The 27,091-nt window shown below is 42.6% G+C and overlaps 1 protein-coding gene across 2 annotated transcripts in view; it reads right to left on the bottom strand.

The window, feature by feature from the left end:
• Positions 1–547: 547 nt before the first annotated feature.
• The window catches only part of limk1a (LIM domain kinase 1a), a 32,213-nt gene continuing 5,669 nt past the window's right edge, over positions 548–27,091 (bottom strand). The window contains exons 3-16 of one of the 2 annotated variants that reach the window (XM_086124639.1): positions 17,902–18,040; positions 7,679–7,788; positions 6,603–6,818; positions 6,341–6,446; positions 5,466–5,677; positions 4,882–5,068; positions 4,374–4,460; positions 3,217–3,348; positions 3,060–3,119; positions 2,782–2,847; positions 2,327–2,495; positions 2,145–2,200; positions 1,145–1,302; positions 548–793 (exon numbers count right to left, since the gene is read on the bottom strand). In XM_086124639.1, the coding sequence (XP_085980765.1) occupies positions 625–793; positions 1,145–1,302; positions 2,145–2,200; positions 2,327–2,495; positions 2,782–2,847; positions 3,060–3,119; positions 3,217–3,348; positions 4,374–4,460; positions 4,882–5,068; positions 5,466–5,677; positions 6,341–6,446; positions 6,603–6,818; positions 7,679–7,788; positions 17,902–18,040 (1,867 nt within the window). In that variant the 3' untranslated portion in view covers positions 548–624. Of the gene's footprint in view, positions 794–1,144; positions 1,303–2,144; positions 2,201–2,326; positions 2,496–2,781; positions 2,848–3,059; positions 3,120–3,216; positions 3,349–4,373; positions 4,461–4,881; positions 5,069–5,465; positions 5,678–6,340; positions 6,447–6,602; positions 6,819–7,678; positions 7,789–13,015; positions 13,250–17,901; positions 18,041–27,091 lie in introns of those variants that run through there. The other variant, XM_086124640.1, reaches the window with a different exon arrangement.

Raw genomic sequence — 27,091 nt, 5'->3', positions numbered from 1 at the left:
GTGTGCGATCACCTCACAGTTGAATCAGTGCTACACAATGAGCATTAACAGTTTTGGGACATGATGAGTAAGAATGAAACCAAACCGTTTCGGCTTGCACTCTCTAGTCGACGATAGAGAACATGTGAAACGCAGCTCGATTCGTACACGTTTTGTGACAACCGGGACACTCTGCTAAGTCACGGCAGCACTTGCAAAACACGTGCACAATGTTTTCTATCGAGTTCCAAACAGAAGCTGTTCTATGACTTATCGTTTAGCTGTTTCAGCCACATAAACATATTTTGGAGTAACGGCAAAGGTAAAATCTACCTTATACGGGAGTGGCATACTGATCTGAATGTGGATGCTGACGGCGTACGTCATGCTCTGCCTTAAGCATCAGGTGCAGCAGAGAATCCGTCTGTCAAGAGTGACAGTCTCGAGACTGGACATAAGACGATGTGCACTCCATTTGAAAAAAAGTGGCTTTTCAGATGCACGTTCGTCCTCCTGAGTCTACTTGCTAGGCCTGAGCCAAGCCGCATGTTTTGCATCCGCTGGGGGGGGGGGGGGGGGGGGGCATAGAGAGAGTTACATTGCATGATTGGGTCCCTTGGACCCTTCCTCCTGTCCGGTCCAGTCTTATTCCTGCTGTTCGGGGTGAACGTGCAGGCCGTTTTCGGGCCGAGTGATGTTGTTTTTCTCCCAGAAGGCCTTGTGCAGCTGTTCCACTTCAGACACGAGTGGCAGGCCCATGTCCAAGTGCATCTTCAGGTTCTCCAACCATCCCTCCAGTTTGGAGAAAGCCGGGCTACAGATGTAGAAGAGACAGTCAGCTTTCAAACTCAAAAGACATATCTCGTAAAAAAAGGACACCGGACCCAAAACGAATCTGTCTGTTCAAGCGAGTTCCCTAAAGTAAATGACTGCGTCTCATTACGAGCCTAATTTTTCCCACCCCTGCTCTACTGAGTGTCATTATACTCGGTCGTTTGATAAAACATTGGCGGCACTAAACAAGAACACAATTGTATTATCGACCGACTTAAGGGAGGTGTATTGAGTTCCAACTTGTGCCGGTCAGCTAACCCGAATGTGACGCATCAAGTGAGGAAGGCATCTCATTTTGCGTGGATTGTCCTTATTGCATGTGATATCTGACCGTTTATCAGCATCAAGGTCACAGCACACAGCGGCAATGGGGAAGAAGGCCGTGGGACAATCGGGGGGACAGTAGTGCTCTAGGAAGCCCGACACGTTCAGTCCAAAGTCCACCGCCCTGGGGAGGTAGTCTGGGTCAGCATTGACCCTGCCGATGATCTGAAAGAACACACACCAAAAAACAAGAGTGAGCAGAAAAGAAGGAATTCTGCCCTTTTGCAACCGAGATCAAATAAAACCTCCAGACCAAAGCTGCAGACTCCAGTTGCATTTTGCATTTCTGGCAGTAACCGCAGGAGTCGACTTTTAGCCTGCTCCATTCTCCATGCAATAGTGTCCCCTCTGGAAAAGTCATTTTCTGGCCTTTTTGAACAAATTAGGATAATGGGAGTGTGGCCAGGGATAAAAACCACCAGTTGCATCACCAGCGGATAGTTTTCAGTTCTTCGGAACTTTTGGTTTCCTCAAGCATGACTTACGAGTGAACAAATAAGCTGTGGCTACATTTCATGAGGTTGCTCAAATTATTGGGACAGCATTTTGCACTCATTGTTTGACGTGGCTATTTAACTCATTCACTCCCAAAGACGTTTTTAAACGTCTTTTCAGACTTGGTCCAGAATTGGCTGGTACTGAATGAGTTAAATGTGTATGACACACTGGAACTATGAGTGGAGTGAGGCAAAAAAACAAAACAAAAAAAAAAAACAAAAAAAGCCAAGGTTTGGCGAATTTCGATATGGCACCGTGACTATCACGTTTGCTTGTCCTACATGTTGTTGGACAGAATTTGTGGACAACAACTTCTGTGTGAGCCTGAACAGCTCGGAAAAAAAATAGATGGTTGGACAATTGTTTGTGCCTTTATATAAGAACATTTCTATTTCGAAATCGTATCCCCGACCTGTATGAAAACGAAACGCATGTAAGAATCACAAGCCCTGCTCTTCATGCAGAGTGTTCCCCACAATACAACAATGACGTCTTGGATGATGACTCACCTCGCAGAGCATGATACCGAATGAGAAGATGTCCACCCTCTCATCATAACTCTTTCCTGGGAAGAACAAAAAACAGATTGAAGTTGAAAGTGATTATCCGACATGGATTTTGACACAAAAAGAAGTCAATAATCAAGAGGTCTGCCTCAATAAGATGCATACAAGTTTCTCCTCATTCATACCATGGATCATTTCAGGAGCCATCCAGTAAGGGTTCCCCACCACCGTGTACCTCTTCCTCCGATCGGGTCTCTTCAGACCCGACAGTTTCCCCTGCGAAAACTTCTCCTCGTGTTTATCGTCCACCATGAGGCGCGCCAATCCAAAGTCTGCCACCACCACTGTGTTGTTCTTCACAAACACACACAAGATGTCCGCTATTCAATATTCGTTGCCGTTGGAGGTTTAGAATAAAATCAAGGAATATTTCGGAGAGCGCAGCACATTAAAGCGCAATCTGCTGCTTGAGATTTCACTTCTTCACTTGAGTTAACTTTTCTGAGACGGCGCTAAACCTGAACAGTGCATTCTAGGAAGTGCAGCGCAGCTTGAGTGAAAACTTAGTCTTGTTTTTGCAAGTGGCAGATCCACCGTGTTGCGCAAAGAAAACACGTCCTTGAAAACAAAGAGTTCGTACCTCCCGGACAAGACAGTTGTGAGAGTTCAGGTCTCGGTGGATGATGTTCATGGAATGCAGATATGACTACAACGACAGACAAGAAAACAAACGTTTGCAGTGTTAGTAAAAATAATTTGAGAAATAAGAATAGCAAGGGAACAAAAGTGCCTTGTTTCATTTCGAGGGGCCAACATTGTGACAGCAGAAATTCAGAGTCATGCGTGACTTTGATCATTGCGCTCATGGGAAGCCAAATACAAGACAAACAATGAACTCATCCGGTTGGTTCAACTCACCATCCCAGCGGCGATGTCCTTGGCAAAACCGACCCTCTGGTTCCAAGGGTAGTTGCTATCCTGGGAGAAGAAATTCACTGTCAGATGATACAGATGAACCTCGATCCTGAAAAACGATTTGGACATTTCCCTCTCCAAACACAGGAATTCCTCTCACCATTTTCTTGATGATTTCCCTCAAGGTGCCGCCCTTGATGTACTCTGCGATGAAGTTCAGTCGCTTGTCTTTGTAGAGGACGCCAATGAATTTAAGCACATTGGGGTGCTCCAAGCAACGCATGACCTTCACCTGATGAGACATTCACATGACAAGTTTGTGACTTTTAACGTCAACAGCTGGCCAGATTAAAGTAAGGTGTAAATTTTCCGCGGTCAGTTTTCGACTTCACGGGTGCTTCCTAAACTGTTACAAGAATTAAATAGAAACTTCTTGTTGTGTGTCATAATGAGAGAAGCTTGCCAGAATCGCATCTATCTGCACCACCTCTACAGCTTGCCTGGGATTGAACGTGTGGAGCCTGAAAGGGAGTGAATGGGGCAGCTTTATAGAGGCTGAAAAATGGAGCAATTTTTGTGTCTTTTAAATCAGTATTACGCTTTTTTTCATTTCTTCAAACACATTTAACTCCTTCACATTTATAGCTGCACATGAATAATCACAACATGACTGCATAGAGGACGCATAAAAGATCTGGTTCCAAATGTATGCAGAAAAGTGGTGAAGATTGCACGACTGTCTGTCCCCCTTTGTGTTGTGTTGTGTTATTTTTGACTTCAAAATGGTGCCGCGAGAGTGGCTGCCTTTCCAGCAGCTCCTATATTTTGTTGTTCTACTTCTTCCTTACGTAACTTTGCTGCTGTGAATTGGGAATTTCTCCATTGCGAGACTAATAAAGGTTTTTCTTATCTTATTTATGAAGGTCAACATCAGTGTCTGTAAGTCGCTTGTTAGCCTCTAGGTGGCACTAGTATCTTTGGTCTGTCGCCAATGAAGCATTGCGCTGACATTGCAGCATTGAGCAGCCTACTTCCGCCACGTCAACCACTTCTGGACGTTATTCGAGGAAGTTCACTCCTCTGTTTGGCACTGAAGCATCACTGTGGACGCCACCTACTGTCATCACGGCGGCTGGGCCGAATCGCCAAGCACCTTTGAGGTCATTCTCGCCTAGAAAAACCCAATTCACTTGACCCGCCTTTATACGCTGATGACAATTTTGCACAAAGGCGTTCCTTTTACACCCAGAGGCGAAGACAAACGTCATCACACGTAGTCCACATGGTGAACTAAAGAGGGCGTAAACATCGGCTCACCTCTTTCAGGAATGTTCTTTGCGTTTCATCATCGAAGCGAATCAGCTCTTTCATGACCATCACCTCTCCGGTCTCCCTGTGGGTCACCTACAAGAGTAGAGATGGGCCAAGTGAAGCCTCATGAACCAACCATGAACCAACTCTGTACACACTTCGCTGCAACTAAACAGAATGAATCTCAACTGTGTGACTGACGATATATGGACGTTTTCTCTCCACACAGCTCCAAACGAGACGTCAGTTTCCCCTGGTCAGGTTGACACGCGTCTCGAAACGAGACTTCATTTTCCACGCCCACTTTTACTCGACACAAGCTTTGAAGCGCTGTTATTTAAAATTTTTTTTGGCCCTTCACTAGTTAAGAGCAACTGGAGTTAATCCTCGGCATAGGGCAATGCTTCCATTTTCTACATCGCTTCTGGAATTTGAGGATATGAGTACAAAACGCACCATCTCTCAAAAACAGGATAAGGCGTACTCCATTTAAATGTAATAGCATTGAATGTACCTTGATGGCCTGTCCGAAGCAGCCCTTCCCAAGCACTTCTCCGTGGATGAGGTCAGATGGACGGAAGATGCGGTGTGTCCGGTTGGAGACGACTCGAAGCGACTCCGAGCGGTTGATGTCTTTCCTCGGCGAGATGGGGGACGCAGCTTTGCTGGAGCCTGGCGACTTATCAATGCTGTAGCTCCGCCTGGAGAAATTCATTCAGAAAACATTTTGGGATGGTTACTTGTTCACTAAGCAGAAACAGCATGAAGCCCGAGTAATGAGAGTTAACATTAAAGATGTATTCTGTCACAAATAATGTACAAAAGACAGTTTTTCAGTGTGTTTATTATGGTTTTAGTATTCGGTTCTAGATTTTTTCTAGATTTATTCTTTTTTTTAATTTCAACTAACACAAAGCATTGTAGTAAATCTTTTTTAAAGTAAGAACTAATGATACGGCATTGTATAATGAATAAAGAGTCCCTTAGCATTTAAGTGACTGGTGTAAACAAACAAAACTGGAAATCTAGTCCAATAGTTTTTACACCAACGTTGCCCATTAGTCATCTATCTACAAATAAGAAAAGAAAGCATCTTACGTGACAAGGCGTGATTTCAGGCTGCTCACGTCAGGGATTGGAGATTGGGTGACAGGCAGGATGGGCAAGACGGGGCTGGGCAGCGCAGGCAGCGGAGGGGACAACGGGCCATCCACCTGCTCTGAAGTGCTCCCCTCTTGCACCTGACTGTGAGGGTCGTGTTCGATGGTGAGCTGGAGCAAGCGACTCGTCTCCTGAATGAGCAGGTCGATCTGAGAAAGCGCACACTGAAAGGTCAGTTGAACATGACGGTACAAGCAATTGCGGATAGGTGAAGAAATGGTCATGGAATATGTTCACATTGAGTCCTTGGTATATGTCCGCTGACTTCTATTGTGGTGTTATGTATTGACCGCAAGTACAGTCTACTTACAAAATTAATTGGTTCTGGAAGAAATTTCTTTAAAAATTTGTAAGTAGAGACGCTTTTACCATGTAAATGCCCTAATCCGTTCCAAGCCCCCCCAAAATTCAGTCATAAATGTTTCCTAAAGCATAAAATGCATCAAAATATGTAACCAATACTTGTTACAATTAGATTATTGCACAATAAATGAGAGTTGGGCATAATGTTAAAAAAAAAGAGTAAAGAAAAGAAATGATTTTGCTGTTGAGGCGTCAGTCGAGGTACCACTGTCATCATTTTTAGGTTTCATAGTTTTTAAGTTTTACCATGATTTGCCAGAAATGCAATAAATCAAAGTAGATGACATGATTACTTATTGAGCCAATGTTGAGAACCCAAGAAGCACATCAAATGCAAAAATCAGCTGTTTTGCTCACAAAATTATGTAACAAATGTGGCAGACGAACAACCATGAATCCCTAAGTGGCATTCAGTGAAATAAATGTTTTGCAGGCTGTGAAGTAAATACCTCATCCAGAGGAACATTGTGGATTGGCGTCCCATTGATTTCGAGGATCCTGTCTCCCACATGGATGGAATTCTTTACATCTGGACTAATGCAGTCAGTATCCACCCTGGGGAAAAGGATCCGGGACAAAACACAAAGGGGAATTACTCACTCTTTGATCTCTTCTCTCATATTTCTGGCACTGTTAAATATCTTTTCTTAATTCCGTCATCATGCATTGCTCGCCCTTCGCTTTCTCAAAACCATGGCCTTGGAGACTCACTGAGAGACCCTGACGGTGCGTCCGAGTTCCGGACTGCAGTCTTCATTCGGGCTGAGCGACTGGTCGATAGCCACTGAGAAGCCCCTCCCCCGGCGCCCGTTGGCGCCCTCGGCGGAGGCGGGGATCGACACCAGCGTGACCGTGTGAGGGATCCGTGAGCATGGCGAGTCCGGCAGCGACACGGGAGTGACGATGGTCTCGTAGTAACAGTGACCACTGGAGGGAGGGCGGAGAAACATGGCGAGAGATTGAATTCTTAATCATGATTGACTCGCTGTTTAATTTTGAATGCACATCTATTGTGCTGCTTCTTTCACATCACTTCCTCTGAAGACCAAAAACGATTTATAGTTTCTCATTGAAACCACTGTGTGAATGGTTTTGTTTTTTAAAACCAAAGAATGACGACAGCCATACTTACAGTCAACACTGTTTGACACGCATACCGAAAGCCTCCGAGGCATATTAAAGATTTGGTCAAACTGCAAGACTAATTGCTGCCACATCTAAATTGTGTCCAGATGACTCATGCAGATTGGTTTAGTGTTTTCAAACACCACTAATCAGCCCAAAACACTTGAAATAGCATTTTCAAGACTTTCTGTGGCTTCAAAAGAAAGTCTTTTGGAACTGTTCCTGCTTTGAGCGTGATTAACAAGATTTTGCTCAAGCTGTAATTTTGCAGCTCATAAAAAAATTGAATTTATTTTCTCTTTGGTCTACTGCTCATTATTTGTGTGTGTGTGTGTGTGTTTTTTAGTGCACTTCAAACGGCTCAGAGATTTTTTGTTGTTGTCATTTTATTAGATTTTAGTTTGTAATGGCAGAAGCCAAAATCAACTAGGAAGACAGCCACTATCTACACCTTGAGTTGCATTGTAAGTAATCTACAAATCTAATAGACAGTCAAATTTGTGTTTAATCGAGTTAGTATGCATGTCGTGGCATTTATCGCAAAGCCCCTTCCTTTCACTTTTACACCGGAGCCATCATTTGAACCCTTATTTCCTGAACTGTGATGCAGAAGTCCTGAAAATGATTCCACCCCGCAGCACTTTTCAAAAGTCAGAGCTCACCAGTAGAGTTTGGATCGCTCCACCAGAGCGTATGTGTCACCATCACCGATGAACGTCCTGCAATTGAGACAGGTGAAGCATTCGGGGTGATACTTTTGCTCCCCTGCGACCTGTGAGAGAAAAACAAAATGCAATGTTAGGCGAGTAAAGCCTTCTCCCGCACCCAGGAAGCAACATAAGGTCTGGGACTCGGGTGGGAAGTCGGGCAAGAGCTGGTAGATTAGGTTTACTGCTGCCAGATCGCCTCTTGGGCTTCAAGCGGTTGCGCAAAAAGCAAGAGAATTGAGTTAGGGCCAAAAACAGAGGCGGTGATGAGCACATTAATCAACTTCTGCAGATTTCATTTGTTGACAGAAATGAAATTACCTCACTCATAACAGATAAATAACATAACACACATATGTATAAAACTCACATGTTACGCTGATAGTGATTTACTGGACATCAATGCATCTTGACTTTTTTTTTTTTTAAAAATGTTGTCCTTTTCATGCAAAAGTGTTCAATAGATAGCACATGCCATGATTAAACATGATGGTGGCTTTCATTTACTCCCAGTGTCAGAGACAAACTTGAATTAAGTCTCAAATTCATTTCATGAGATATGATTAACATTGGATTGTTATTCTCTTAAAGGGCAGGCCACTTCTTGATTGACCTTGAGGTTAATTAACCGCACAATCAGTAACAGCCGATACTACGAATGTTCGATATCGCTTTTGCTCAGTACATTATTCACTGGTATCATCAAAATTCAGGAGTATCGGATACCTTGAAATAAGGCTGGTATCCCAGCTGCTCATCCCTTTTTCCTTTTTTTTTTTTTTTTTTTTTTTAATGAAGGTCCGGCAGCAATACTTAACAATTGTGCACACGTACCTAGAGATGCGGCTACGCGTGATCCGAGGAAAGTACTCTGTAAGGTGTGCAAAACATCTAAAAAGCATCGCTAAAGAGTCACTTTTTAAAAAGACCAACTGACACAGAACGAGAAGGGAGAAACCCTAGACAAAGAGGGGGAAACATGGACAGCATCAGTCCAAGTCGAATCAATTAAATCAGTGTCCACGGCCACATGCCTCCTGCCCCACCCTCTTGGGAGAGCAGCACTGACAACAGAAACACACAGGAAGAGATGGCAGGAGCAATACTCTGCTCAAGCATATCAGTCATAGCTGACTTTGAATAAAAGAATTAAGACCTCTTGGGAAAAATCTACATTTTAACATGGGAGCCATAAACAGTTCATTTATGATACCGTCGGTCCATTTATTGGATGTACAAGCACCATCTCACACAATGAAGATATTTTGAAAGAAAGAAGAAGCAGTATAACTGACGCATGTAATGCACAGGAAATTTACTATTACGTGACCCGTTGAGGTAATTTATTACTGGATAACTAATCAAGTGAGGGCTTCAGAAAGTGAACGTAACGTCAATCTCTCTGTTGTGATGGAAACCTGACCTGCACGCGCGTTTGTGTGTGTGTGTGTGTGTGTGTGTGTGTGTATACAACGGCAAATAGGAAACAGGAAGAAGAGAGGACAGCTGGACAGGGATGAAAAGGGTGTGTGGCTCTGTACAATATGACACCGCAGCTGCTATTTGCTTAAACACACACACACACACACACACACACGAAAGCACGAGCCCGCACACACACTCAAACCACATATGACAGACGACAGCTGGGGTCATTACGATAAGGAAACACATCCACCCCAAGGTGGCAATTATAAAGGTGGAAGATATTAATGCTAGAGAAAAATACGAGGAGAATGAAGCTGTTGTAACACGTCCAAATGGAAGCCACTACTGCTCATGTGGTGTGGTGACCATGTGACTGTTGACCAAACAACTCACATGTATAAACCATGGCATCACATTTTTACTAAATGAGATAGCATGCGGTCTGTGTTCAGGCTGCTGTAGTCTATCAACTGCGTATGAGCTCATCGCGGTTTGGCAAACTCTGACCAAATGTCTCCCGTCACGGGAGAAGGCCCAACTGTTTGGTGCATTCAAGGGAAAGCTTATTTCGCAACACAGACTTCTATTTCTATGGCTGCGGGGTTTCAGGTCACGGGACATGATGATTTCGTTGTTTTGCTTCTTCCAGTTTCAACGTCTGCCAGCCCTCAAAAGCCAGCATGTCTGACTTGGTGGTTTGTGTACCTTTTATCATATTTCTCTCTGTTGGAAAAAAATGTCAGCGATTGAACTGTAAGTCAGCGGTACACAGGCACCCTGCTTTCTGCTTATTGCAAAATGGTTAAAGTAACAATCAAGTGACAATAATAATGAAAGAATAATGGAATGTGCATTGGAAAGAGAGCCATGTTTTTAGTCTTTATTCAAAGAGACTCGCATCCAAAATCGGAAAATGGATGAATGGATGTTTAGATGGAATATTATGCCTCCTAGTGGCCAGGTTGAAGTGTGAAATCAACATTCTATGAAATCATGCAACGTTCTAAAAAACATGCTATACTTTCTATTGCTTTTTTTCACTTTTTTTGTTTGTTTTATTTGTTGACGTTTTTTTTGGGGGGGGGGCTGGAACAGAATAATGGCTTTTTCATTCTTTTAAATAGGAAAAGATAATTTGAGATACGAGTGTTGCATTTCAAGCGTTGTCGCAGAAGGATTCCGACCCGTAAATCAAGGCATCAATTGTTCAAGTAACTCAAAATTGTTTTCAAATTCTAAATAACAGTTTAATTAGTCTTTCATCTATCCGTTTCGAACAACAAGGGGTATGTTGGAATAGTTGTTACGATTGAAGACAGAGGTGATATTGTTTGGTCCCAGTGACCCTTGTACATTCCATCCTGTAGACTTGGGCCCCGTGTCTCCTTATCTTAAGTCAACAGTCTCAAACTTGGGCCTTAAACTGGACAGTGATTTCAAACTCGATCGGCAAATTGGTGCCGTTGTTAAATCCAGCTTCTTTCACCTGAGACAGCTGGCCAAAATAAAACCTCTCCTGTCACATGAACACTTTGAGACAGTAATTCATGCCTTTGTCACATCCCGGCTCGATTACTGCAATGCCCTTTTACTTTGGAGTCAGCCAGTCCTCCATTAAGCGCCTTCAGCTGGTCCAGAATGCCGCTGCTCGCCTCTTGACTGGTACTCGTAAGAGGGAGCACATAACTCTTACTCTGGCATCCCTTCACTGGCTCCCCATTCATTTTAGAGTTATTTTCAAGATCCTCTTATTTGTTTTCAAATCTCTGAATAATCTCGCGCCACCTTACTTCTCTGAGCTCATCCGCCCCTACACACCTGCCCGGCGCCTCAGGTCTGTGGACCAGACATTACTAGAATTACCAAGAACTAAACTGAGGCTCAGAGGGGATCGAGCCTTTTCTGTTGCTGGTCCCTCTCTCTGGAATGACCTCCCACTGAACATTCGGCAAGCCTCCTCGCTGCCCATCTTCAAAACCCTCCTCAAAACTCACTTGTATTCTTTGGCATTCGACTCAGCATGACTTAGATTTGTTCTTGGTTTTACTGTTTGGTGCTTTCTACCGCCTTTATGACCGATTTGTCTTACTGTTTATTGTGCATGTTAAATTGCTCCATGTACAGCACTTTGTATGCAGCGATGGCTGTTTGAAAGTGCTCTATAAATACTGTTGACTTGACTTGACTTGACTTGATTGTATAATTGTCAATGTTTCTGTTGTATTATTATTTTGTGCTAAATGTTCTGGAAAGCGCGATATAAATAAAGATGCATTGTCTTGTCAACAACTAATAGGTTTTATCATGGGCAATACTTGGAGCAGGAAACAGATTATTTCTATCGGCATGATTTACTCAAGGAAATGTTTATTCTAAATTTTGGCAGTAAGGGCTTTCATAACAGATTATATTCAGAAACAATGACTGCAGGAAGTCTGTGAAAGTTCACTCATCTCTTGACATGCCTGTGCTCAAAGCTCATTTCTTTGATTAATGTCTAAATTGGTTCACACAACTACATTCACTGTGACATCACTTTAAAATGAGCAAACAGAGATCAGGTGGGCTTAATGTGCATTACTTTTTTTTTTTTTTTTTTACTGACTTGACCGTTTCTGTGGAATGTGCAGTGACACTTTTCTGCCAGTCTGTCTAATGTCCTACTCCGAATCGTGAAAAACACGCGAGTACAACTATGTCACGAGGTGCTTGACATTTCCTTCTTACAATTCCGTCACCAGTGCTGATATTCATTGAGTGACTGCCTGCCTGGACAATATGCTTCTGGACAACACTAAATAAGATTATAAGAAGAAATGAACGTGGCCCTCCATTAGCACCAGTCAGACAGTCTGGCTAGGTATGGAGGACAATGATCTCGTATCGGCAGCGGACGCAATGTTTCTCGGTGGGCTCAACAAATTAAAGGTGGGTCTGGCTCTGCTTTAACTCACTGTAATGAACTTGACATCCATCCATCCATTTTCCGAACCGCTTGATCCTCACTAGGGTCGCGGGGGGTGCTGGAGCCTATCCCAGCCGTCTTCGGGCAGTAGGCGGGGGACACCCTGAATCAGTTGCCAGCCAATCGCAGGGCACACAGAGACGAACAACCATCCACACCCACACTCACACCTTGGGACAATTTAGAGCTTTCAATCACTTTTTGGAATGTGGGAGGAAACCGGAGCACCCGGAGAAAACCCACGCAAGCCCGGGGAGAACATGCAAACTCCACACAGGGAGGCCGGAGCTGGAATCGAACCCGGTACCTCTGCACTGTGAAGCCGACGTGCTAACCACTGGACTACCGGAACTTGACATTATTTCGGAAAATACAAGGAGTTTAAAGAGCCACAGAGAAGACAGTGGGCTACATTGATGCTCAGAATGGAAACCGCGAACAGTACAGCAGCACAGCACACAGATTTGTCCAGGCCTTTACAGACCCTGGTAATGTAGTTCGCCCTTTGCGTCTATCTGTAGAAATCACACCCACTGTGGAACTCAGGAATTATGGCCTGGAAAGGCAGAAGTACTGGTTCAAGATTAATAAATTATCATACAACCGGGTCATCCATTCTCTCTAAAAATAGTGCTTATGGCTCATCAGTTTGACATGAAGAAAAAGCCTTTGAGCGCCTCTCAGAAAAGAGGAGACCTCTGGAATTACACAGCATCCAAGTGACCCAGATTGAAATGACACATATTCTGCAGCTACGCGGTTATCGGCTTCAAATTTAAAAGGGGAGGAAAAATGGAGTGAAGTCCACGCAGCGGCCGGCAAACCATGTCAACCACTTGCCTTCTCCTGGCTCATGCGTACTCACAGCATACATCATCAGTATCCGAACTCCCACTCACCTTCTTGTCCCTTTTCCACAGCCTAAGACAGCAGAAGCTCCAGAAAAACAAGTCTCCCACCATGTCAGCCACCAATAGCCGGCGTCTCTGTTCTGTTCTAGTGCATTCTAAAGAGAACAGGCGGCCTCAGTACACCAAAAAATACACACGAGCAGGCAGCGGTCGCAGCGGCAGAAAACTGAAGCTGCACTGGGAGGGTGAGAGCAGAGCAAAGCGACGCCTCTGCAGCTGAGCTCATCCCTCCTGTCTGCCCTCCTACACCAAACCCCCCCCCCCCCCCTACTTTAGCTATGACCTCATCACTTCCTGTTTGGCCCCGCCCCCTCTTGCATGCACGCCGGCCGGCTAACTTCCCCCCCCCCCCCCCCCCCACACACACTTGTGTCATCAGCAAATGCTATTCTCACTTTCGATCGCCCACTTCGGAACATCGTGACCACAACAGAGTGACTCATGTTGAAATGTAAAAACAAAAATCATGTGGCATTTGCTGTGGGAAATTACAGATTCTTTTTATTACAACCTAGTCTTACTTTATACACTATCATGACAAGCAAATCCTGATAATGAAACTGTCTGCATTTTAGTTGAACTTCGCACACATACACATAAACACACAAATCAATTGTACAATACTGTTTACACCTGAATATTTATTCGTTCCCCTTCAATTTTAATTTGGTCACTGATAACTCCTGACAAGAGATTGGCATTGTCATCGAATTATCGATTAAGTATTCAGGTTTTGAAGCAAATTGAGGTAAATCAAGTGCAACAGACAAGCTGGCCATAGCCGCACAGTCTGATTTTTTTATTTTATTTTTTTTTACGTAAATATATACAACATGATGTGAGCTATGGGAAGCTACATCCAAACAGACCTCCACATTGAACTATGAGGTTCATATCTTTCAGAGATCAAATGATAGTCAAAAAATATATATACCATTCATTGATGAGTTCAACTGCAACCTAAGTGAGTATTCGCGGCTCAGGTAATGGATGAATGGTAAATTGATCGTCATCCACGTTAATGTAATCAAATGCCCAACGCTTACTCTTAGATACAGTTCTCAACATTGTACTAAGCCATTCCAATGTCATTTTGCTGCCGGCTATGCGATGCCAATAGTTGTTATGCCTTGTTTTATCCTGTAGTTTCTGTGCAATACAATTTCAGCCTTTAAAAAGTTAAAAGGCAGTAGTGATTGATAATTCTGAAAGGGGTATCTTATTAGGTCCAAAAAGGAGCGACATTTTAAAAAAACAGCTCTCATGAAGAAGTTACATACAAATACCCAAATATAGATTTTGAATTAATATTGCTCTAAAGGCAGTTTCTGATACAGATCTTCACATTGCAATAAAGAAAACTCGCCTCTACCCACCAACCCCCCCCAGCCCCCCTCAAACAGGGCTCTTGAAGGAATTCACCAAATGAGTAAACAAAGACACAAACAGTAAGTCACATTGTTGACGGACTGGACTGTACCCATGCTGTCATCGGGCATGTGACACCACCACGCATGCGGGATCCGTTAATCTCGTTATCACTGTCCTTCCTCTCTCGTCCAATCTCTATCACACTGCTGTGTCACTTCCACACCAGAGCAGCGTCTCACTTGTCCTTGTCTACTCAGTATGCTGACCCCGCCCGCTTGTTACAGGCGTGAGCTCAAGGCCATCTCAATGGTGAGGTATTAATAGGCGGCCAGACACACTGCACGCCGCTTCTGCTGAGACGCGTAGCTGCTGGGGATTCATGAATAAGTTGCTGGGGATGCTCTGGCGATGGCTTTTGAGGCTGCGCCATGATAATCGGAATTCTAGAACCCGGTATTCAAAAAAGCTTTCAATGGGTATTTTACAGAATATTTTACTTTTAGTGTTTTATATCAAAAACTGGTTTTCTCGTGTGCCTGGCCAGTCTTGTGTGAAATTTAATAAGTGAATCTTTGTTGACTGGTAACTTCTGAAAATTTGTCTACTTTGTATAATGTGGGTGTCATTTGCTGCCCAACCATGCCCCCACCCCCACACCCCATTTTAAAAAAAACGCACCCACATTCCCTTTCTTCTTCCGTGACATGATTTGCTAGGTTGGACAAATATCCAGAGTCACTTTCAAGCAATGGACAGGCGCCGTCTAAAAAAAACTCATGCAGAAACTCTCACACGGCTCACATCTCAAAGTGAATCGGCGAGCACACGTGCATAGAGGTTTGTTGGCTCCACTGATAACTGGCACACACTTGTTTCCTCGGTGAAGTTGTCGATGCAGCGGCGGTGGAGATGATTGATGTTTGTTGATGTGCCCACGCGCCACAGAGTGTACACACTATTGAGTGTGTAAGTGCTTCTCGTACGAGGAAAAAGAAAATAAGCCATGGTCTGTACGAGCGCTCTCGTTACTCCACGCTCTGGACTCTGTACGCTTCCGTAGGTAGAGTCAAAAGGCTCAGCCACCAATTATCAGGTAACAAAGGACGGACTTGCCATAGGCTCTGCAGTATATTGGGGGGCCCCTAAAAACGGGCTCACGTCAACAAGACAAGAAACAAGCGTGCCAAGTGCTCTCCAGTTCTATATCCTTGGGATGTTTTGAGATATACTTTAAGCATATTTCAAACAAGTAAATGTGTCGGGGAACAAATGCCTATGACAACGATGACGACAGAAGGGCGTGGCTTATTATTTCTGACAAACAGCTCAGTCATGGGCCCGTTTTAAAAGAGGATGTTCAGGAACACAATTCTAAATAAAATACATACACTATTGTGTAAACAACATATTGTAATTATTACTTTTAAATGTGTGTCTAGGGTGGGAACTAAATGACATTTCACAAGTGAACCAATGTGCCAAAATAGGGGATTTTAGTCTGCAGATGATTGTCACAAATTCTTACGGAAAGGGGAACTGCTTCAAAACCATCTGAGTCATGGACTAATTTTAGCAATATTTTTGATGGCGATGCTCTACTGGCTTGGAAATGAGGAAAGTAGTGCGTTTTAAACTTGGATCACTTTAGAGGTTCATAATAAAATGCGAAAAAGCCGTGAAATAAATAAATATATAAATGTGAAAAAGCCTTTCAGGATGTATTCAAATTAGCATCTGTATTGTTTGGAGTTGTTTGTATAAACTTTGCTGCACGCTAAAATGACCGCACAATTTTATTGGCAAGACATTAGGTGATTTTTTTTGTGCCTAGCACGATGTTGTTACAAAGTTTCTGTCATACATTAATCACCTCTCTGAGCAGTTTTGCCGAGATGAATGTTTTTTTTTTTTTAAAACAAGTTTAATCAGTGCTCCCATCTAATACTTCAAGTGTTTGGGCCATGCGTGAGAAGGTCAACAATGGCGAAACAGTGCGGTACCGTAACTGCATTCTGTGTTCAGAACTTGAATGAAAGTGTGCATTTACTATGCACGTCACCAAAGCACATTACTTACCCAAGTTTTCATTCACGTATCAAATATCGTTATTTCCAACTCCAGTTTTACCCAGAAGGACAACAATTAGGTGAACTTGCAGGTCCGATTTTGCATATTGGCCACGACGTTCATCACATCACCACATTTCCTCAGCTACTATTTCTGAACAATGAAAACCAGACACCGTCTGTCTCCATGTCGTCGGGCATCGCATACACGTTCCATGCAACACAAACCCACCTCACACCCACAGAAGGTTAACTAAGTCGTTACCTTTCACTCTGGCACTTTCCATTGCTAAAGTGTGACGTCAGTGTGTCCAATTTCTAAGATCACGTACAGTTTGTGTGGGTGTACCACCCACAATCAAGCCAAGTGAAATTAAAAGTACAAAGCACTTCAGCACAACAGATTGCTCTTGTTTTGTCTACCAAATATTTGATGGCTTAAAATTGATTTATGAGCATGTTGTAACGATTATATTAAGAAAAACTGGAAAGAGTGTTTGCTACTACACAATTTCCCCAATCTACAGTATGTTGGTTAGTTGTCCTTTAAATTCACATCTTTTACATCTGGGGAGTCATGGAAACACATTCAAATGTAGGCAGTGACTTATCTCATGTTGTTGATGTCATTGAAATGATTTTGAATTTCTTTTTTTGAATTTGTGCTTCAATGATGGGATGACACACACAAGTTCATCTCGGAACAAAACAGAAAACAACAAGTGGGAAGTACATGTTGTGACTGGCGCTGCATGTGATTTGGGTTTTCACTCGCTGAAAAAAAAATCTTGTGACTTTAGATTTCACACTCCGCACTTTGGGAATTTCTTGGGATGAAAAGCAAAACAAACAAAACAAAAGATCCCCAAGAAAGTCCCACAATAGCTTAAATGCAACAGCCTCGATAGCACCAAATAACTAAACAGTAGTGACGAAGGTGGAAACACTAGCCCGAGGATAATGTCCAGGGTCATAAACTACTGCTCACTTAAACACTTTTAGGGTGACTCTGCAACGTTACATTACTGAAACTGCAACAGCAAAGGATCAAAACACGCACGCACGCATCAAGGAAGGTACTGCATTTCATCATGTGTGTATTTCATCATGTGTCGCGAATCGAGCCAGTTTTTATTTTGAGGCAGCCATTTCCTACGTGTCGGACAACGCACACAAATGCACTTGCACATAAATGCTAGTCATGAATTAGCTTAAGGAAAACTGCACACAGCATATTTTTCATTTGCTTAATTATTCAGTGTCTTCTCTAAAAATGTCAACAATTTTTATTGTACTTCATGTTTCAAGTCGAGAGGAGATTGACAGTACAATGCAAATGTAATGTAAAACACTACAGCCGCAAAAATAAAAAGGACTGTACAAGCCGAGGCCGCAGAGCTGAGGAAAGATGAGTTGTTAGCGGTCAAATCCTCTTACCATAATGAGGCCAGTGGTGATAAGGTCATTGCAGCCGTGGCACAGCTCCCCGAACTTGGCCCAGTAGTCATTTTTGCAGAAGAGCCGTCCATCTTTTTCATAGTACCAGTGGGACAGCGAGCTGCTGCACTCACAGCATCTAACCAAGGAAATACAAAAAGGAACACATCAACCTTTGTATCATAATTAGCGGACCTTCTCATTTTGGTTCTTTTATGTGCTATGCAACACCCTCTCAAAACATTGTATTCAAAGAAGAATGACCACTCGATGTTGTTTTGAACAAAGAATCGGTTACTTTCTCAAATATGAACATTTACATGACAGAATGACCGGATGTTTCTAGCTAAACAATTATCTGACTGAAAACTTGCCTCACTGCATCACTTTTCAACATCTGAATCAAAACACTGGCCAAAAGAATCTGTTGTGTGGGTGTCCGTGACCTTTACATTTTAGGCAAACCCAAAAGGTAGTCCCGGTGGTGATAATGAGCACCTTTGTAAGGTCTATCACAAGCACCACTAATGAGGTGGGCAGGACGAGACATATGAGATCACATAAAAAAAATAAAAATAACATACAGCTATGACTGGGCCCTTTGTGCCCTTGTGTGTCTGTTTGTGTGTTTGTGTGACTGTTTTTCAAAGACAAAGGCAATGCTGTCATCCGCAACATCATAACGACTCGAGCGCCATCCTGTCCAACGTTACGTTGATACTCAAAAGCGCCTTGGCATTTATTTGAACAAAAACTGAGTTGTCCATAGTATTGGTCATTTAAATTTCACCCCGCTGAGTTGCTGAATGCCAACAATTTGTTCACTAAAATTTTCTGAATTCCAGCCCTCTCCTGTTATTAACCTGAGCGGGCATGGGCTGCGCAGCTACATCACCAAGCCCAATGTCAAGAGTCAGACATCGTGTAAAACATGATTGAACTACGCCAGAGTTATTTTTTTTGGAAGGTTTGGATAGACCCTTCAAGTGACAGGAAGTCTTCAAGAATGAATCTAGGATTAAAGCTCCAACCCACATTTTGGGCAATGCTTCCTGCTTTTACATTATATTATATTATACAGTACAGGTATTATATTATATTATATTATATTATATTATATTATGCTATACTGTATTATATTACATTTATTTATATACTCCTTCTTCTTCTTCATCTCCCTTTCATATTTTGCTGCTGTAAATTGGGAATTTTGCCATTGTGAGTCAAATAAAGGTTTTCTTATCTTACTGTGTGGACCTACATGTGACCCGTGATCCCCCCCAATATCTGCAATGCGATGTTTCGTCCATAACAAGGTCACGCGAGTTCAGGGATTTACATAATCAAAATACTCAGATTCTACAACATCCTTATAGTAGCTTCCTTGTACCGTTTTGAAATGCTGCTCTAGATTCCCCTTTTTTTTGTGCTATTGCCATTGTTGCATAGCAGATCAAACAAACTCGCTTTGAAAGAGAATGGACAACAAAAAAAGACACACACACGCACGCACACACACTTATGATCATTGTGCGGTCTACCAGTAGGCCGCGATCAACTGGTTGGGTACTCCTGATTAATGCTAATTCTGTTAGCCAACAAGTTTTGTCATTTTAATATGACATAATAGATGCATTCAAAGTATGCAGGATGACATTGCCTTAAAATACTCTCAGATCAGAGTATTTATTCTGCCCAAAAGTGAAAAGTGTGCTCATCCTCATTTTCTATGATACACTAATGTGTGCATGTGAAAAAAAAAGTGTTGTCTTTTTTTTGTTGTAATCCGTCTAAATCTGTGAGTCTACCAGCTGTGACTAAGTGAGCCCCCCCCCCACTTCTTCCTTATCAAGTGTCCGTCTGAACATCCAATCCCCAGTTTCGAACACACACGGTCACATTCCTCAGTTTACTGGCATTCCTCAGCTTGGTTCCTCGTGTGTACAGCTGTAAACCAGTGCAGGTGTTGAGAAACTTTGCAGGTGCAGCAATTTTCCAGCTTTGACTTTGGTTAAGGTCGTCCGCTGGCCAGCTCTGCTGATTTGCACTCACTTTGCAGTGCCCGGAGACACAATTTATTCATCGCTGGCACGCCCTCTCTCTTGAGCATCTGCATGCAATGCTTTGCGGCGCATTTGAGAGAGTTGCTTCAGTACGCGGCACGCTTGGGTGGGAGGAGACTTGGAAGTGGGTCAAGGCTTTAAGATGTCAGCAGCATCCAGACAGCAGCTACGTTATTGCCCTTGCCCTGCACCCTTCAATAACTTCCCTTGAGACACATAGCGGTACACACACACCCTTACAAACCTATGCCGAGACAAATTCACACCTTCACGGCTGCGATTGTATTCATTTTCCATGCAAAACTATGTATCCGGGAGTGGCAGAATGAAATATATTGGTGACTGCACTTGTGGCAACCAGAATTTGATGCCCTCAAGATATGCATCTCAATACAGGATATGATCAAATATTTCACTACTTGGTGGTGGTGGTGGGGAGTCGTTATAGTCAGTATTGCGGTAATTTATGCAGGGATCCCAAAGCTCACATTTGGGTATTTTTTTTGCGTGACTGCATTTGCAGTTGCACAGACTATAAGAGGATTATCAACATGACATACCCAGTGAGTCTTGATTTTAGGCATGTGCACACACCGGCACATATACTGAATGTGAAAATCAGTATGAGCTCGGGTGATTTTCTTTTTTTTTTTTAACTCATTGCACATGACTCGTGACAGACAAACAAGTATCATAAGGAGTAATTAATGACCAGAGAAAAATGAAAAAGGAATCTGAACTGATTTGAGACACCCAGGGGCCTGAAAGCAGGCACAAGCGGTGGGGATAGAAATGGAGGAGTCAAGTCCGTAAATCTAAAACTGTCGGCTCCCTCCTACTCAAATCCTCAATGGAATTAACTTAAGTGTCTGACAGAGCAATAAATTCCTTTTCCCATTTCCTTTTACTCCTTATGTGCACTGGAGTGAAATAGTTTGGTCCAAAGTAAAAGGCTGTCATTTTTGTCTGCACCAACTACTGCTTCTCGGCCTGACTTGGATATGACAGTTGTTCTTTTCGGACCCTGAGACCGTGATTTGGTAATCAAAACATGTCTGTCTTTCAGTGAGCCCAAAATATTCAAAGATAATAATTATTTGCTAAAAACAATGAAGTTGATCAGTTTGAACATTAAATATTTATATTTATTTATCCGCTATCTTTTGTTCATTTCTACGCAAACGTTCGGTGTCCTTGAGAACTGAAAGATAATTTTTAATTACTTTTGCTCAAACATCACAGGTATATCAGTGGCATTTAAAACAAATAGCAACAAACAATACTATCCTTTATCGCGATAGTTTCTTGGTAAATGCTGTATATCGTCCAGAAAAAAAAAGTTTATTGTGAAAGGCCTTCCAAAAAGTAAGGTAAATACAGAACACTGACTAAAATGAAACATCCATGATGAAGCTGGTCAACTTCTCAACCACCAGGCTTAGGTAACTTTTCTGGGAGAAACCCAGCATATTGTAACATTGGAAATATGCCACCAGAAAAGCTCAGCTTCCACATTATCTAATCGATGAAACGAAAGCAGGAAGGACTTCTGAGAATGAGAATGCAAACATGAATGTGAAAGTAAATAGGAAGGATTTTAACTTTCTGTTGACCTCTTGGTCCCACAGAGAGTCTTGATATTGTCCCACATTGAGTTACTGGAAATGTCCCGCCAGCAAGAGCTCATGTGAGGCTAGTGGAACTACATTACCCATGTTCCTTCCACACAGAAGCAGAAAGTACTCCGGGTTCCGGTGTGATGAAAATCTACAGATGCTTGCTAGCGATGAAATGAGAATGACGATGCAAACGTAATAGGAAGGAATTTGAATAAAAGCCGACAAACCAAGAAAGCCGACATTCATCGATTCATTGGGCGCACTGCATTCCAAGGCACACTGTGAATTTTTGAGAACATTTTGTGATTTTCAGTACGCCTCATGGTCTGAAAAATAGTCAATAAAGCTGCCCCGCCTTGCTTTACTTTTATACCACAAAGCGGTTATTAGAAGATTTTAATGACATACTGTCTCTTCCCAGAACGCTAAACTAGTTAAAATAATTTCTGAGCACATAATGTCCGCCTCAGCGCATCGACCTCACAGTGCGGAGGTACCCGGTTCAATTCCAGCTCCGGCCTCCCTGTGTGGAGTTTGCATGCTCTCCCCGGGCCGGTGTGGCTTTTCTCCGGGTACTCCGGTTTCCTCCCACATTCTCCCAAAAATTGCATGGCAGGCTGAATGAACACTCAAAATTGTTCCCAGGTGTGATTGTGAGCGCGGATGGTTGTTCGTCTCTGTGTGCCCTGCGATTGGCTGGCAACCTGTTCAGGGTGTCCCCCGCCTACTGCCAAAAGACAGCTGGGATAGGCTCCAGCACGCCCCGCGACCCTTGTGACGATAAAGCGGATCAGAAAATGGATGGATAATGCCCTCCATATGCTCATTATCGGCCTGTTCATTCATTCATATTTATCAGACCCCTGAGGTAAGAGACAGTTTCAGGATGTAATATAGTTTGGAACATCTGTGCATCCTATTAAGTGGGGGGGGCCAGACGCCGGTCAAAAGTGAACATGATTCATTTGTCCGTGTTCATAGGAGAGTGATTGACGGTTGGATGAGAGAAATGTGATGTAGGCAATGAACGCGTGCTGGATGAATGTTTTGAATTGAACATAGCTGGATGACATAATGGTGCAATAACAATACAAAAGAACATTCCGTCTGCACAAAGTGTATTATTCACATTTGTGTGTCAAATCCAAATAGGAGTTTGTGTTTCCCGGTATTCATACAATGTTTTTTTTGGCTATTTGACATACGGCACAAGTGTCATGAGGAAGCTCAAGCTGAAGCAATGTGTGTGTACAGGTGTTGCCCTGGGCCATTATACGACGTGCACATTGGCACCGGTGCAGGAAGTGGATGGAACCAAATGGACTTGTTTCATGCGAGTCAAGGATCACCATCAGCTGACAGATGAAACCTGAAACATTTACGAGGACGCACACCCACACACATACCCACGCCCTTGACTTCAGACTCAGTTAACATCCTGCACCTTCCTAATTTGAACAGATAGTAAAAAAAAAAAAAAACGTTTCTCAATGTGTGTCACAGAATGTTTTTGTACCTACAGCAGAGATTCCCAGCCAGTGTGCTTTGAGCGATCATCAGATATGCGGTGGGAAATGATCCAACGCAATTATTTGTCTGAAAATTTGTGGTGTGTGGTGGCAGGAGGAGAACGTTCACTAAATGGAAGAAGGCACATCATGAATGATCTTTTTTTCTAATGTCAAAGATGTGCCTTGGCAAAATGAAGGTTGAATGAATGCATCATGAAGACATGCACAAACAACCGCACACACAGAAATGTAGCTGCTTGTGAATTATTAAAGCTTCCATCATCCATAAAGCTCAGAGGGACGTCCATCACCTCGATCCGCGAGGCATGCAGGAGTGCTGCTGAGATCTGATCAATATGTGAAGGACAAGAGCGAAAACAAGACAACATAACATTACCAAGGCTTTTACAACTGATCTGACTGATGGTGATGAAGCCAAATGTGTCTGCGGCGGAGAGTTTAGTATTGAGTGCCTTTTTTTTTTTCTTTTCTTAAAGCTGAAATCCCACTGAAAGACGCACACACACACACACAGACACCCACACCCACACAGCCTGGGGAAGACATCTTTGTTCCCGCCCATAGGATCATGCAAATTGGGGGCATTACGGCATCCGTGCCAAAACGTTCACATTTGCATAAAGGAAAATACCAGCAGGATTCCTTAACACAGACAATAATACTCCCGACGGGACATCATTTTACCCAATGAATTCAGGTTTTAATGTCGCTCAGCTCTCACAACAAGCCCAAGGATCCGTCCCAAAACACCGTGCCCCCTTTTTGAATCTCATCTTCTTTGCCTTTTCTCTCTCCATGGTAACCAGGAATGCCACAGCAATGATGTCACCGTTCTGTGTGAGAACAGACATTAGCACACCATGTTGACCTTCCACCTTCTCTCTACAGGGCAGCTCTAAACCAGGATATCCCTTTGGTTATAGGACAACTGTGACCTTGGCAATATCGAGGGAAAATCTGTGTTCATGGTTGAACATTTACTCGATTTGAAGAATTCGCACCAAGGGGAGGAACATAGGCAATGCATTTTAAACAGCACTGGTTTTACGCTGGGAAACGAACAGATGCTTTGGGGTGACAATGTCCGTCTGTACTATGCAGCTGGTAAACAGGAGTCTGGGGAGCCTGTGAGTAAAGACTGTGGACGGCAGCGTTTTGCTTTGTGCGAGTTAAGCTGCGAGCTCAATCTGGGAACTTCTCACTTGTTTCACTGGCTGGGGAACAATAACAGAATAACGGAAAGCTCTGGAAGCTGATTGTGGTTCAGCGAGATTCCAGGGAGACAGAGGAGTGTCTGGTCATCAGCATTTAGGATAAAAAGTCACCGTCAGGCTTGTTTGTCAATGGCAGAATGAAGAATCCTAAACACTATACAGTATGTTGTTCCTATTCAATATTTACAATAAAGGCTATTTGGTGAAAAAGGGTCGTAAACTACAAACAAGCTTGGAAGAAACTGTTGCAAATAACCTGTGTTCATTTGTTCTTTAGACAATAGAAAAGAAATAGCTGAGCATCACATTCTCATCCGGAAGGTGAAGTAAATGAAAGACTGCTTCAAACAACAAGGTGTAAGCAGGAATAGTGGTTATCATTGCATGACTGTCCATGTCTTATGTTATGTTGTGTTATATTTTGATATTTTATGGTAACCGTTTTGTAAAGCGCTTTGTTTCTGCTGAAGCTGTTGTGAAAGCACCATATCAATAAAGACGTATGGTATCGTTTTGTATTGTAAAGCATGTTCAACTTGCATTTCTTTCAGTGTCCAGCAGGCTTGAACCTGGTACATTTACGAATGCTTATTTGCACCCCTGTGTATAACCCTATTAGCAACAGCCATTTGAACGTAAATGGTGCAGCAACACATATGGACAGACAATATAACAGTACTGTACTTACAAGCATATATTATATCTGCTCTGAGAAAAATGGCAAATGCTGCGTAGGCATATATATGTAATTATTACGCATTACGTTACATGACTCAACAGCAACAGACAAATGAGAGGCCAGTATTTTGGTCATGGAGATTGTTTATGAAAAATCCTATGGACTCTCAGACTAATCTTAACTAATCATGAAATGTTGTAGAATTATTAAAATGAGCTTTGATACTTGTGATAGACAAGAGGAAGTCAATAACCATGTTGTATATTCGCATCCAGGCAGAAGTTGGAAGTGGTTAAGAGTCTAGCCTAATTTTAGGAAGTAAGTTGCCAATGTGCTCTTCACAATGACACATTTCAGAAGCGACATCCATCTGAAAGAAAGCCACACTTTTAAGATTCTTCAGTCAATTTATTTTACACTTTGAAGCACATATTCCCTAACCATCACACTCATATCAGTGAAAATGACTTGCATATAAACCCACAGAGGGAATTGAAACAGCAAAGTCAAAAGCATCACCTGACTAACAGGTCACCACAGATCAATCTTTGGAATATGGTAGATTTCATGAAGAAATTCATAATAATAATAAAAACGTAACTTTGTGCCTCGCTGCATCTCCTATAGAGATTCATATTTTTCTTGTATCTTAATTCCCCTTGTAAGATTATGGACAATTTGAATCGCTTCTGTTTGTGCCTTGTATATCATAATGAACATTTATATTACAACTAGTAGATCTAAGGTAACGTTAATGTTTTACCTTTGAGGTACATGCACAATCTTATGAACTTGGTCCTCACTTTGCAGTTAGAAAACTTCCACTCAAGAGAGAGGGACAAATGGCTCGGTCATCTTTGTTTTAATCTTTTCAAGTCCGTTTTTTAAAGTACTTTATGCCAAAGTAATGATTTTTTTTTTTTAAATTAAGAGTCCCAGGAAGTCGTTTTTGGGTCTTGGACTGAAGGAATTGAGAAGATCCTCCATTTATTTTACATATTTCCTTATTATCCAGATACAAATCTGAATTAATAGACTAACATACATTAATGGACTGCTGTTAATGTTCCTTAAATGATAGAATCAAGTGCAAAAGGACATGAGTAGACAGAGCTCATCAGGAATTACACTTCACAGCTCATCAAATGTGAAAGTTGAATCCGGCACATCACTTCAACCATTCAACTTACTTGGTGTGTTGAAGCCGTCTCTTGCTGTGCTGATTCTTTCCTGACATTTCCCCCACAGGACTGAAGGTGTCGTTTTGACACTTAAAAGCCACACTCATGTCTGCTGCGTTGATGCTGAAGTCGCAAAGCGTCACTCGCCTCACAGCCCGGCAGTGACTGTCATCAGTGACTCTCTCTACTCCCCTTCTCCCTTCCTTTGTTTCCTCCCACAGTGCAGCTGTCTTTTTGGCCTCAACTACTTCCTGTTGTTGGTCTCTCCTTTGGGAATGTAATTGACATCATGGGGGGGTGAGGGGGGGGGTCAACCAGTGAAACACATTTTTGGCCTATAGTCCTATAAACACACTAAAATCACATCAGTAAAATGTTTACATTTTTAGAATTTCGGATTTGAAAAAAAAAAAAATCAGTCCTGTGAAATCAGCCTGTTTTGAGGGGGCGGTCCTAAATGAGCCACAGTTCACCTCTATTGCGGGGATCAGGCTAAAAATGACCAGAGATGAAGCCGAATCGAGGGTTGACCGCGGCAAGAGGCTTTTAATTACAAAAGTGGCAGACCAGGGTCTGTATGAAAAAGCGCTTTGAGGACTTTCAGAAGCACTACATGGACATTTTTTAAGCCATAGAGACAGTAGAAGCTCATTTTATATGTTCAGTCATGCGGTTGGTATGCCATCACCAAGCTGTTGAAATAGACAAGTCAATTAGCCTCACAGGTATTGAACCTTATTACAGATTTCAGCCTGCACCTTTGGAATCTGTGACTTGTGGAATCTGTAACATATTTTTACAAACATAGCAAGTTATTTTTGCCCCCCATACATGATCTCCAATTTTAAAAAATACGGACGAATATCATGTTGCATGTAAAAGTAAATTGGGATGTGTGGAGG

The sequence above is a fragment of the Hippocampus guttulatus genome, chromosome 12, assembly GCF_054856545.1.
Source record: "Hippocampus guttulatus isolate MCC_2025c chromosome 12, RoL_Hgut_1.0, whole genome shotgun sequence".
NCBI lineage: Eukaryota > Metazoa > Chordata > Actinopteri > Syngnathiformes > Syngnathidae > Hippocampus > Hippocampus guttulatus.
Note: the sequence above shows the minus strand (reverse complement) of the source record. Positions and strands in the feature narration are given on the sequence as shown.